Consider the following 13,302-nt stretch of genomic DNA (forward strand, 5'->3'; position numbering starts at 1 on the left):
GCCAGCCTCTGTGTCCAGGACACTGTAGTTCATTTCTGCGTTTTTCATAGATTGTGGTTTTGTTCTAAATCAAATTTCACTCTGCGTTCATGATTACCTTTGTCCTATAACTTCTGGGTGTCATTGTCATTATAACTTATCAACCAAACTTGGACACCTTTAGAGAGAAAGAGAATGCTATTTATAATTATATCGTGTAAGTATGAATAAATACAGGTATAATGAACTGGGACGTTCTCTCTCTAGGTCATATAGTTACAGCAATTACTAGCTACCATCACTAATATAATTACTTGCCACTAATTAATACTAGAACACGGATATTCTTGGTTTTATCATACATGAACAACATATATTTATTAGTTATAAAGATTAACTTCTCTAACTTAATTTTACAAGCATTTAAAATAGGGAAGAAGTATGGCATTGTGGTTAAGAGCATGGCATTGCAGAAATGAATCAACACTTTTTTACCTAAAAGAGTAAAACAATAGGAAATCTAGTTATCAAATAGAAAGTTCACCTTCATCCTATCCCCAGAGACAATGATAACAGTTTAACACTCGACCTTCTCTGTACTTGTGCGCCCACAGAGAATGTACACGTACTTCTGGCCACAGTGGGGCCAGATCACGTGGATTGTTCTTTCCCATCTATCCCGGAGATATGGGCAGGCCCGTTTAAAGGTTCCCGAGGACGGCATACGCGGACGAACTAGGATTTATTTGATGGCAAAACTATTGGGGATCGTGCAGGTGGCTCTCACGGTTTTGCCGTGAAAAACAACACTTCACGGACATCTTTGCACATGCCGCTCCGTGTCTGTGCAGACGGAACAGAGTTCTCAAAGCGGCGTCTCTGGGCGAAAGGGCGGTACCTGTAGATCCCGCAGTAGCACCCCAAACACGCATTACCCGCACAGACCGCCCTGATAGTCACAGGCAAACTGTGTGTTTTTAGGAATTAAATGACATGGGAATGGCAAGTTCCCCGAATTTAAAGTCTAGGAGGTTAACGCCCCTGGGTGACACGTGTTTCTCCCCACGCGTGGCTACGGCTGGGTGTTCTTCCGATCCTTCTCCGGCTTTGAGAGCAGCCGCAGCCGGCGGAGTGAGTGACCGGGCGCCGTGCCAAGGGCTGTCCACAGACTGTGCCCTTTAATTGTCCGAGCTGCTCTGTATTATTGTCGCGATGTCCCCTTTCCACGGGGAGGGAGGAGGGTGTCTTAGGAACGAAGGAGCTGGCTCAGTCACACTCGTGTGAGTGACAGAGCCGAGACCCACACCGAAGGGGCGGGACTCTGCATCCTGAGCTCTTAGCCCCGGGCAGCCGATACCAGGTTCCTGGGGCGTGACAGTCCCCACGGCACAGCGTCCTGCGGGTGAAATGACTGACGCGGGCACAGGCAGCCCCCATCCCGGCATCTGGCCCTCCATGGCCCAGGCTCCGGGCCTTCCACTCACAGCAGCAGGAAAAAGGCTTGAAATAGTCGGCAAACATGAAAACATTTTCACAGAACGTTGCAGCTTTTCCAGTAACCCTGCAAGGACTGCAACAGACAGCTGCTCTTCTTCCTCTGCTTGCGTTTTCTTGTCTCTGCGTAGAAGCCTGGGTCCCCTTAGAGCTCCGGTTTGGGGTGAATTATGCTATTTTTCTAGAGGACTTTAGTCCCTGTGTAAAGGTGTGTTTTTAAACAGCTGAGTCTCACATACGTATCTTTCTAGTAGGTTCATTACCACATTAAGCTCGAGTTAGTAAAGTATACCATTGTTAGTACTTGATGTATCTGTATTGTATCAAAATCAAACTCACAACTCCCAAATCCTTGAAATTCTTGATTTGCTAACATTTCTTCTGGATGATGAGGCTACAACTCTTAACAGTTAGACTGTCAAAGTTCAGTTTCTAACCAATTTGTTATCCACTTCATTCATTATATCTTAATTAATGTAAGCAAATTAAACTGCATTTTCTCTGTGTTCACACAGCGAGCACGCGTGGGCGTTTGACCCAGTTTCTGCTTTCCTGCCACCTGGAGCCATTGACTGTGGATTTGTGTTGACGACAGTTGTGTGGCAGTGGCTGTCCCAGACATCACACGATGGGGGGCGGGGAGGGGAACAGAATTACACGCAGTGATGAACCCTCCAGTTACCCAACATTAGCATGTGTGCTACACTCTTGCCCACTGACCGTTGCTGTCCTCATCGAGGCCCACTCATGCAAAGTGCAGCTCTGCTTCCCTTTCCCCCGGGAACTGGAGCTCTCATGTTGTCATGAACACCCGTGTCTGCCGGTTACTGCATGGACCTTTGGATTCTCAAAGCTTTTTTTATGTATTCTTTTATTTATTTTATTATTGATACTATTACAGATGTCCCACCCCCCTTTAGCCACCTCTACCAGATTCTCAAATTTAAATATATATATATATATATTGATGTTTGGCCTGCCAGCGTGGCTCAGTGGTTGAGCATCAACCTATGAACCAGGAGGTCACAGTTGGATTCCCGCATGCCTGGGTTGCAGGCTCCATCCCCGGTGTTGGGCGTGCAGGAGGCAGCCAATCTATGATTCTCTGTCATCGTTGATGTTTCTGTCTCTCCCTCTCCCTTCCTCTCTGAAATCAATAAAAATTAAAAAAGACCAGTGCCTGAATGTGCCATGCACATTCTTCTACACATCACTGTAGTAAGTCCAGTTGCAGTGTGCATCTGTTTTGGGCGAGGTTGCTATACCCACTTGTGTCCCACGTCTTCACGCCACCGTAGTATCAACGTTCCTAAAATGAACACGCCTCCTTTACAGACGGACATACTCGGGAACATAGCGATGTGCGCCTGTTTTGTGTGTACAGCTCTTACATAGAGACAGGAACTCGGGCTCTGTCCAGCACAGGACGGCATAGCCAGTGGTCAGCGTGCTAACCATTGACCTCTCTCTCCTGCAGGCACGGCCATCAGGCCCATCGCCCTGAGAGCCGTGACCTCCATCGCGCGCGCTCTGCCCGGATTTCCCATTTTGGCCACGGGTGGGATCGACTCCGCAGAGAGCGGCCTTCAGTTCCTCCACAGCGGAGCCTCTGTCCTGCAGGTATCACCTACAACCGCCCCTTCCCACACCCTTCAGTGTTCCCATGGGCCTCGTATATTTGAAGTTTCCCCCCAAAGGTTCAGCTCCGAATCGCTGTTGGTGCCATTCTGAGTATTTCTCTTACAAGAAAAAGAAATTTCTGACCCGAAAAAAGTAGTTCACAGTTGGTTCCTCCTGCGTGCCTACCTCCCTGAGCGTTTCCAATCGCGACACTCAGGGTCGTGCCCACAGTTCTGCTGGCGATGAGCTGTCCCGGTTCCTGATCCGTCTTCCCAATTACAGTTTTGAAACGATGCTGAGTTCTTAGCTGATGGTGATAATGGAGTTCTGGGGTGTGGCCACTCGTGTTTTTGGAGGGCCTCTCTCTCCGCCTTGCGCTTACGGTCCTTCGATCCTCCTTCTGACGCATACCAGCAAGACTTACAGATCGTTCCAGGCTCTCTGAGACCGGTTCTTCCGACATGCGCTGCGTCTTTCTGCTTTGGAGCAGTGAGTTCTTTCTGCAATGACAGCAAGCCAAACCTTAGAGCAGTGAAGGCGAACCTATGACACGTGTGTCACCTCTGAACTCATTTTTTTTTTGGTTGATTTTTCTGTGTTAAATGGCATTTAAATATATAAAACAAATGTCAAAAATATAAGTCTTTGTTTTACTATGGTTGCAAATATCAAAAAAATTCTATATGACACGGCACCAGAGTTAAGTTAGGGTTTTTCAAAATGCGGACACGCCGAGCTCAAAGGGTTCGCCATCACTGGCTTAGAGCCTTGTGACCGGTGCTCACTCCTGTGTGGGCACAAGCCTAGTTGTGGGGTGACGGCCTCATGCTCCGTCGTCACCCCACAACTGAGTCACAGCAACCTGGGCCCTCCGAGGTGACCTTCTTCTGAGGAAACCCAGTCCTCACGTTGGTCGTGCTGTTTCTTTGCATCGTGTGTGTGTGTGTGTGTGTGTGTGTGTGTGCGCGCGCGCGCGCGCGTTTGTGTTTCGTGTGTTATAGTTCAGGTTTGGAGACAAAGACGTGAGTTGTTACAGATTCTAATTACAAGTTAAAAGTCATCTCACTGTAGGAAATTAAAAATGGGGACAATTAGAGAAGCATTCCAGTTGAAAGAAAACTGCATTCTGGGAAAAAGCAAAAGCCCCCCAGATAGCAAAGCAAGCTCACTTCTCGGCAGCCCGGCGAGGCCAGGGCGGGTCAGTGGCGCGCAGTTACTGCGTTGCCAGGAGAGCATTGATTCGCAATTATGGAATGACCGGCTCCTCCACGGCCGACCATTGGCACACTGGCCTTTCGCTAAGAAATTCTGTGGTCATTATTTTTTTAAAATATATTTTTATTGATTTCAGAGAGGAAGGGAGAGGGAGAGAGAGATAGAAACATCAGCAATGAGAGAGAATCATGGACCAGCTGCCTCCCGCACGCCCCACAGTGGGGCGGGAGCCCGCAACCCGGGCCTGTGCCCTGGCCAGAATTGAACTGTGACCTCCTGGTTCCTAGGTCGATGCTCAACCGCTGAGCCACACCGGCCGGGCTCCATGGTCATTATTTTAAGTGGAGCAACACAGAGGCAAAAGGAACGCGTGGGTCCCGTTCAGGCACAGGCATCACCCCCCACACGCAGGGGGAGCCTTTGCACTGCGTCCCCAGATAGTCCCGTGATGGAGCAGACGGAGCCTGGGCAGCGGCGTGGATGTGATGAGCCTGTTGGTGGCAGAATGTTGCTGGGGGAGCGACAAATGCCCCCAGTGAAGCATAAAATGAAGCAGACCTTCCCTAAACCTGCTACCGCATGGAAGACATGAGAGACTGGCTCACATGAGTGTGTGAAACATGCACATGGAGTCGCCCAGGGTACAGTTTCATGTCCCAAAGCCACACGTTGCTTTTTAAAATATATTTCTATTGATTTCAGAGAGGGAGGGAGAGGGAGAGGGAGAGGGAGAGGGAGAGGGAGAGAGAGAGAGAGAGAGAGAGAGAGAGAGAGAGAGAGATATCAGTGATGAGAGAGGATCACTGATCGGCTGCCTCCTGCATGCCCCCTACCAGGGACCGAGTCTGCAAGCTGGGTTTGTATGTTTTTAAATAAGGTAAGTAAAAGTCTCCTAAACATTTCCCTCCTAAGGCAAAGCAATCCTGAATGTATTAGCCTTTAAAAACATGCTCATCCATTTGTTTCCCTAACTGGTCTTCTTCAGACATTCAGAAAATAGTGCCTTTCTGTTGCGTTTAGTGGTCGGGTCTCCCATCCATTTAATGATTTTGTGGCTCCTGGATCCTTCGAAGCTTTCAGACCCCATTCCCGGAGCTTGAAGCACTCGGAGTCCCAGTGAGGCACCTCCCACCCACCCCCTGTTCACTGACCCCGCCCACAAAGTCAGGAGAGAGAGACAGCAGCTGCCCTTGGCCTCATTGGCTGACTCTGACAGATCTGACCAAGCACCTAAACTGGTAGCGGAGTTAAAATTTGGGGCGTGCAAACAGAAGCCCTCATTATCCCCAAATCAATTACACTGTGTTTGTAAGACAAAGGAAGGTAATCTCAGATCAGAATGTGTCAGACCTGCTCCCGGTAGCGGGCCCCCACCCACAGCGGCAGACCGTCAGCTGTTAGCATACTTAGCGCGCTTCCTGGTGGGGAACACGGTGGGGTTTCGGCTGCCGTGCTCTAAGGGCAGGAGCCGTATCTCATTATCGTCTCCCCCAGTCAGTCAGCGCAGCCGGGACATTAACTCCATCCTCAGGCCACCGGGCGCCGTCGCGTGTAGGTGGGGAGAGCAAAGTCCCGTGACCCCACAGTGACGCCGCTGCAAACTCCCCGCCGGGAGCTCGCGTGGCGGACCCACCGGGCCTCGCGCCGCCCCGGGCCTGCAGAGGGGAGCTGAGGACGGCGGTGCACAGTCACAGGCCTGATGCCTCCGAGACACTGGCAGTGAACACGAGCAGTCGGGAGAGCGTTTAGAAAACAAGGCCGCTGCAGTGCACGGTAGAGCGGACATGATGAGGTCGTTTCCCGCGGACCAGGGTCGGCACAGAAGCCATCGCTTCATTTACAGCGGACATTTCACAGACAAGACTGGAAAGGAAAAGCACGTGAGATCCACGTACCTGCATCGCCCGAGTTAGCTTTTCTTTAATTCACACTCACAGTCTAAGTCATCGTCTATTCGAAGCCCGTGGCCCGTAGATTGGTGGGGACGGGGCGGGATACTCGGGTGTGAGTCCTTCTCGCAGGCCGAGCGAGTGGAACGATCCCTTCTCGGCCGGCTTCCCGGCTCCTGTGCGCGCCGGTGCGATGAGCTGATTGCTTACAGCGTAGGAGCCGGCGTTTTATCCGGGTCCGCGCGGTTCCACATGGAGACGCTCAGTGAGGAGCTGGGCAAGTTCTCGCCTGTGAGCGAGCCCCGGGCCCACCTGCGGGCGGCCGGCAGCCCTCCCTGGCCCCTCTCCCCCGCCCCCACCAGCTCTCCGAGGAGGCTCCCTCCGGCGGATGTGGAAACAGACAGGTCCCCGGGCTGTGCAGGCGGCTTGTCTGAGAGAAGGAGGGGGTGACCCAGAGGCCTGGCTCAGAAAGGAGGGTCTGCGGATGAGAGAATAGATGGACGCATGGGTCGCTTTTGAGAAATAAAGACTCTTTTGAAGAGATGATGTTTTAAAATTGCCTATTGAACCCGGCCGGCGTGGCTCAGTGGTTGAGCATCACCCTATGATCCAAGGGGTCACAGTCCGATTCCCAGTCAGGCACAGGCCCGGGTTGTGGCCTCGACCCCCACTGGGGGGCGTGCAGGAGGCCGCTGATGGATGATGATTCCCATCACTGATGTTTCTCTCTCCCCCCTCCCTTCCTCGCTGAAATGAATGAAAATAGATATATGTTTTAAAAGAGCGCACGGAGGGGGTGGAGACCTCCCTTCTTCCCGCCTGGGGCCCCCGGGCTCATCCGCAGTTGGGAGGCACCAAGCCTCGTTCCGAGCGGTCACGTCAGCGCCGCTTGGCTGAGCTCCTGCATCCCACCCCCGGGCGCCCTGCCTGCAGGGAGAGAACCGTGGCTTTTGTATCTTCTCCCTGAACATCATCAGGCCCCTGGGTGCCGGGTGGACACTCTGACCACCGAGCACATGGGCCAGGACCAGGGTCCTTCCCCCTGTTGTGCCAATGTGCCTCCTTGGAAATTCCGCCCGTTGGGTCTCATTTGGAGCAGCCCCCGTGGTGTCCCTGCGCCCAGCACACGGCACAGACCCCAGGCGTGCAGTCTGGTGTGTCACGTTGGCTGATCTTCCTAGGTCGTGCAAGCTCTGGTGGGGTGGCCGCCCCTCCCATGCCCACCTGCGGGCGGGACCCGGCCGCCAGCCTGGAGCCTGCCGGGCGCCCAGGGGAACCTGGTGGGGGAGGTGAGAGCGGGCGCGGGCGAGCTCGGGGCTGACGCGCCCGTGGTCCCCCCAGGTGTGCAGCGCCGTCCAGAACCAGGACTTCACGGTGATCGAGGACTACTGCACGGGCCTGCGCGCCCTGCTCTACCTGCGGGCCATCGAGGAGCTGGGGGACTGGGACGGGCAGAGCCCCGCCACCCCGCGCCACCAGAAGGGGAAGCCGGTCCCTCGCATCGCTGAACTCGTGGGAAAGGTAGGTGCCCGCCTCTCCCGGTGGCCCCAGGCCTGTGTCCGCTCACTGCCCCCTCAGGTCGTGCTTCCCTGGCACCGTCTTGGGCACAGAAAACCCAGTGCCCCGTGGGGTGTGGTTTCCACAGGAGAATCGTGCTGAAGAGGCCTGGTTTCAGCGACGCCACGGTTCCCAGACGTGCTTTTTTTGTTGTTAATCCTCACCCAAGGGTATTTTTTCCACTAATTTCTAGAAAGAGAGTGGAAGGGAGGGAGGAGGGGGAGAGACAGACACATGGATTGGGAAACCTGTAACCCAGGTACGTGCCTTTGACCGGGAAATGAGCCGGTCGCTGGCGCTCTAACCACTGAGCAACCACCCAGGCCCCAGCTTAAATTTTATAAAACCAATACAACAAAGTCCTATAAAAGAGAAAGCCAGGAGTGTGTGCATGTGAGTGTGTGAGAGTGTGTGTGTGCGTGTGTGTGTGTGATGCCTCCAAATCTGCGCTGACTGTGGCGATGGCTGCCGTCTCCCCCTGGAGGTCTCTTTATTCTTCATGAGCTCTGGCAAGAATCCCCTCCCCTCTCTGTTTGCAAGATAATCAAATCACAGGGGCCAGGGAGGCCGTGAGGAAGTTTTTAAAATTAAAATCACATCAGTGTCTCTGTAGCTGCCTCTGCCGTGTGGCCAGACCTCGACTCCAAAGGTTGTGGCCCCACGTCCTCCTCGCTCTCTGCTGTTTTCCGAGAAACTACCCTACGTTTACATTTTGCATAATATGGAGATTTTAGCAGGTCTGGTCTAAAACCGCATGCAGCTTCCGCCTCCATGTTCCCTTTGTGTTCCCCTGAATAGACAACCATCGTCAAAGACATTTCTCCAGCCCAACGAGGGGAGGGAGGAATGATCATTCGTCGTCTTTTCAGCTTGTCACCACATCAATAATGAACTTTCGGGGGGAAAAAGAGAAGCAAGTATAAAAAGATTCTTTAAGGAAGCATTTAATAATTCAAATGGGTCTTAACTTGAAACAGGTCCCATGAAAAAGAATGAGAAATAACCGCCCGCAGCTCCGCCCGGGAGGCAGGGCCGGGGACGCCAAGGAGAGAGAGACCTCCCCGCCCTGGCTCCGGGAAGGGCGCTGCGTGCTGTCCTCACAGGCGGCCGGGGAGCGGCTTCTTAGAGAAGGACCGGCCGGCTGCCAGGAGGGCGATGAGCACCCAACGGGAGAGAGAAGGCACATTGTCTGTGCGGGCTCGGGGAACAGGGCTGAGGGGCCCCGTGCGTGGCAGCCACGCAGAGGCTGCGGGACGTGAATCTTTATAATATCGTAATTAGCAAGACTGAGTCCACGCAGCCCGGTGGTGTCACTCATCGCAGGATCACACACTGAGGCGCAGACGTGGACGGGCCTGTTCTTGCCTTATCAGTGGCCGTCCACACCCAGAGGCTGTTCATCACTAAGAAACACTCCTAAGTAGCGTCACGCCCGCTCGGGGGGTCTCTCACGTACACTGTTTCCGCCGTGGTGCTGTGGATGGGTCAGGGCCGTCTGTGAAGGCATGGTCTGGCGTTCAGTGGACGCGTGGGGGCGGGGGGTGCTCTGTGCCGTTGGTCTCAGAAGGACTGGCACCCTCGTGTCCAAGCCCACGTGTTCGCCTGTGCAGCAGAAGGTGGAGGTGATGGAGACACTCGTGTCGGTGGCAGGGGTGGAACTGGATGTTCTGTCCCTGGGATCTCAACGCAGACTTTGTAAGCCGAGCCTCCATCGGAATAGCTCAGTGTCATTTTTGGCATGATCACGTGTTTAAGGTGTTTAAAGGTGGCACCTGTGTGATTAGATTAGCGGTTCGTTTCTCACCCCTGGAGGAGGCACAGGCAGATGGTTGGTGATAGGTCTGTGCTCCTGGCTTCCCTGTGTGGCTGACAGGCCTGTGGCCCTGGGTGACAGGCCCCTTTGGTGCACATTCCTGACAGTGAATCCAGGCCCCCCTGGGCCCAGGTGCAGGGGTGTGTGTGTGTGGACTGGCAGAGGTGTGGGGTCCATTAGCAATGCCTGCACGGGCCTGAACTGGCAGAGCTGTGAGGTCCATTAGCAATGCCTGCACGGGCCTGAACTAGCAGAGGTGTGGGGTCCATTTGCAATGCCTGCACGGGCCTGAACTTGCAGAGGTGTGGGGTCCATTAGCAATGCCTGCACGGGCCTGAACTAGCAGAGGTGTGGGGTCCATTAGCAATGCCTGCACGGGCCTGAACTGGCAGAGCTGTGAGGTCCATTAGCAATGCCTGCACGGGCCTGAACGAGCAGAGGTGTGGGGTCCATTAGCAATGCCTGCACGGGCCTGAACTAGCAGAGTGTGGGGTCCATTAGCAATGCCTGCACGGGCCTGAACGAGTAGAGATGTGGGTCCATTAGCAATGCCTGCACGGGCCTGAACGAGCAGAGATGTGGGTCCATTAGCAATGCCTGCACGGGCCTGGACATAGGAGCACAGGTTGCACAATGTGACTTGCCACTTCCCGAGTGGGTTCGTCTGCTCGGGGACCCGGGCAGCTGCTGACGCTGTAACCTGCAGCTGCCTCGTCGGCACGCTGTAAACCATGCAGCATTGGCCCTGTTCTGCCAGCATCCCATCATGCTTTTCAAAACGATGATTTCTCATTCCTCCTCGCTCATGACATTGAAATCTAATTGACGAGTGCAAATGGCATTATTTCTGTTGTCATCTTCACAAAGGTAAGTGGGGAGGTGTAATTCCTTGCACTTCATCAAATATACTACTTTAATCAAAATGCACCTTATTCATATTAATTCTGTACTTAGAACTTGTACAGAGTGCTTTTCTTCTTACGCATAACTTACCCACATTAATCCTGCTGTTACTTTTAAGCTGGAAAAAGAGAAAAACAGGATTTTTTTCTTGTTCTGGGTGGGGATTGAGGATCTATAAAGAAACCATTGCTGTGGCGTGTCAGATAAAATGTGAATTCCAATCCCGTCCTCGAACTCATCCGCTACCCTCCCTCCGAAGAACTCTGTCAATCAGCCACGCGTACTGCCAGCCAGCCAGCTTTGCTTCTAATCCCGATTTTATGGAGAAAGGCAAAACCTCTCTTGGTAATTCCGAGCTATGCCCTGAGATTCTCCCTGGAAAGATATGTATTTGTTATATTTCTGCCTGAGCCCATCTGCCCACTTGAATAAAAGGAGCATTAGGTAAAAAGATAATAATTTTCTGGTAAGTCAAGGAGTCAAAAGAGTCATTTTGATCATGTAAGGAGTCAGCACAAACTCTAATCCTATTCAGCTCTATGCCAATTTGTCCTCATCCAAGATCTGAGAAAAAATTAAATGTCCACTATTTGAAATTTAAAAAGGGGATCTGTTTTACCAAAAGAAAAGACAGAAAAATCAAACAGACCGTAATGAGGTGTTGTTGTTACTGGCTTTCACATGACATGGACCGTGGCTGCTATTGGACAGTTTTACCAAGATGCTGGCATCTTAGGAAGACGGGGCCGAGAGGGCCTCAGCTGCGGGCTAGCGGGCAGCGCCGCAGGTACCCACGCAGCTCGCTGTCCACACGGGATCCCACTCCTGTCCTCCTCCTCAGAAACCGGATGCTGTCTGGCCATCCTCGTTTCCAATTCTCCCCTCTCGTCTATGCTGTGGAGATGCTGGGACGCAAGTATGTTAGCCCTCAGAGCCGTCGCCTGTGCTAGTGTGTGCCCATGGTCCCAGGCGGCCCCAGCCATGTGCCCTCAGAGCCGTCGCCTGTGCTAGTGTGTGCCCATGGTCCCAGGCGGCCCCGGCCATGTGCCCTCAGAGCCGTCGCCTGTGCTAGTGTGTGCCCATGGTCCCAGGCGGCCCCGGCCATGTGCCCTCAGAGCCGTCGCCTGTGCTAGTGTGTGCCCATGGTCCCAGGCGGCCCCGGCCATGTGCCCTCAGAGCCGTCGCCTGTGCTAGTGTGTGCCCATGGTCCCAGGCGGCCCCGGCCATGTGCCCTCAGAGCCGTCGCCTGTGCTAGTGTGTGCCCATGGTCCCAGGCGGCCCCGGCCACGTGTCCGAGGAGCTGTGACTGCCCCCCGCCTGCACAGAGAACCTGGGTCACGGCCCCGGGCCTGTTGGAGACGCTGCCCGCAGCCCTCACCATCCCTTCCCCACCCCCATCCTCACACCCCTGTCCGTTCTGACCTGCATGGCGCCCAGCTAACCCATCCAGACCGTGCCTTTTCACACGTCGTGGCCAGACCTCCTTAAAGCACTTTGCTCATCTTCCCTCTCTATCGACGTTACCCCATTTCGTCTCAAACTATAGAACCTTCTAGATCCTCTGCGGGCAGTGTTCTCTGCATGTGCCCAGCCCAGCTGAACTCCCCAATGTCCGCCATCACTTCGGGGCCATCAGCAGGTCCTCCTTCAGAACATCAAGGTTCCCGAGTCCTTCCGGTGGCGCCGTGAGCACGAGGCATCTTCTTCCTCTCACAGCTCAGGTGCTGGGAAACCGTCTGGACTCGTGGCCTCTCGTTTCTAACTCGCCTGTCGGCCCATCAGAGTCAGATTTCTTCCCACCCCACCGCCCAGTCACCGAAGCGGCTCTCACTAAAGTTACCAGTGATTGAATGGTCCCAAATCCATAGCGTCCCCACTAGGGATGGTTGCTATGGTCAACCACTGACGGCGCCGTCATCAGGTGAAAGTTCTTCTTTGATTTTTAAAACTCTCTTTGCTTCCAGTTCCTCCCTCGCCTTTTAGCGCCCACTGTGTGCCAGGCAGTGTGGATGCAAATAGGAGTGATACAGCCACGGCCCTCCCTCCAAAGGGTCCCAGACGAGCGTGGACATGGAGCAGTTAGAGAGTGGTTTATGCCGCAGCGCGACGATTACACATAGGTGTTGGAGAGCAGAGGTGGGCGGGGGGGGGGGGGTGGAGAATGTTTTCCAGAACAATCGAAACTTAAGGTCTGGAACAGGTAGGAAGACCACCCCAGGCAAAGGCCTGCGGGCAAACCTCCTTTCTCTGTTCGGAGACCCTTCCTGGACCCCATCTTTCTGGCCCCTTCTCGTTGTTTGGCCCCTAAACACTAGTGTCCCCTGTCCTTGGCCCTCCTGTCCCTGTAGGTGCTCCTGTGACCCCCGGAGCCCCTTCTGCTCTCTGTGCTGTTCTCTTCCAAATCTGTGCTCCCACCAGAGACGCGCCCTGGAGCCCGGGCCCCCATCTGTTCGGCTCTCTGCTGGACTTTGCCCCCCGACAGCCCGGTTCCGTGTCCTTCCTGCAACCCAGGGCTCAGCAGTGGTGATTCCCCCAGCAGCTGCAGAAGCCCGTGAATTCACAGGCGCCCCGCAGACATCAGCTCACAGCTGATTCCTAACGTCGCAGCAGCACAGAGCCAACGCCGTGTCCCTGCCCACGGCACTCACTGGCCCCGGTCTCCCAGACCCACCTCCTGGAACGGCGAGTGCAGCTGGGCAGGAGCTGAGGGCCGGCAGGAAGCTGACCTCACCTTACAGGGGAGCCAGGGGCTGTGACAGCAGCCGTGGTCACCGCCACCTCCTCATCTCCCTTTGGGCCACCCAGCGAGCAGAGGTTTCACGGCAGGTGGGG

The 13,302-nt window shown here is 54.1% G+C and overlaps 1 protein-coding gene across 1 annotated transcript in view; it reads left to right on the top strand.

Annotated features, from left to right (window-relative positions):
- The window catches only part of DPYD (dihydropyrimidine dehydrogenase), a 351,367-nt gene that overhangs the window by 320,481 nt on the left and 17,584 nt on the right, over positions 1 to 13,302 (top strand). The window contains exons 19-20 of the mRNA XM_036344651.1: positions 2,951 to 3,093; positions 7,539 to 7,718. Coding sequence (XP_036200544.1) covers positions 2,951 to 3,093; positions 7,539 to 7,718 — 323 coding nt within the window. The remainder of the gene's footprint in view (positions 1 to 2,950; positions 3,094 to 7,538; positions 7,719 to 13,302) is intronic.

This window comes from Myotis myotis, unplaced genomic scaffold (genome assembly GCF_014108235.1).
Source record: "Myotis myotis isolate mMyoMyo1 unplaced genomic scaffold, mMyoMyo1.p scaffold_m19_p_18, whole genome shotgun sequence".
NCBI lineage: Eukaryota > Metazoa > Chordata > Mammalia > Chiroptera > Vespertilionidae > Myotis > Myotis myotis.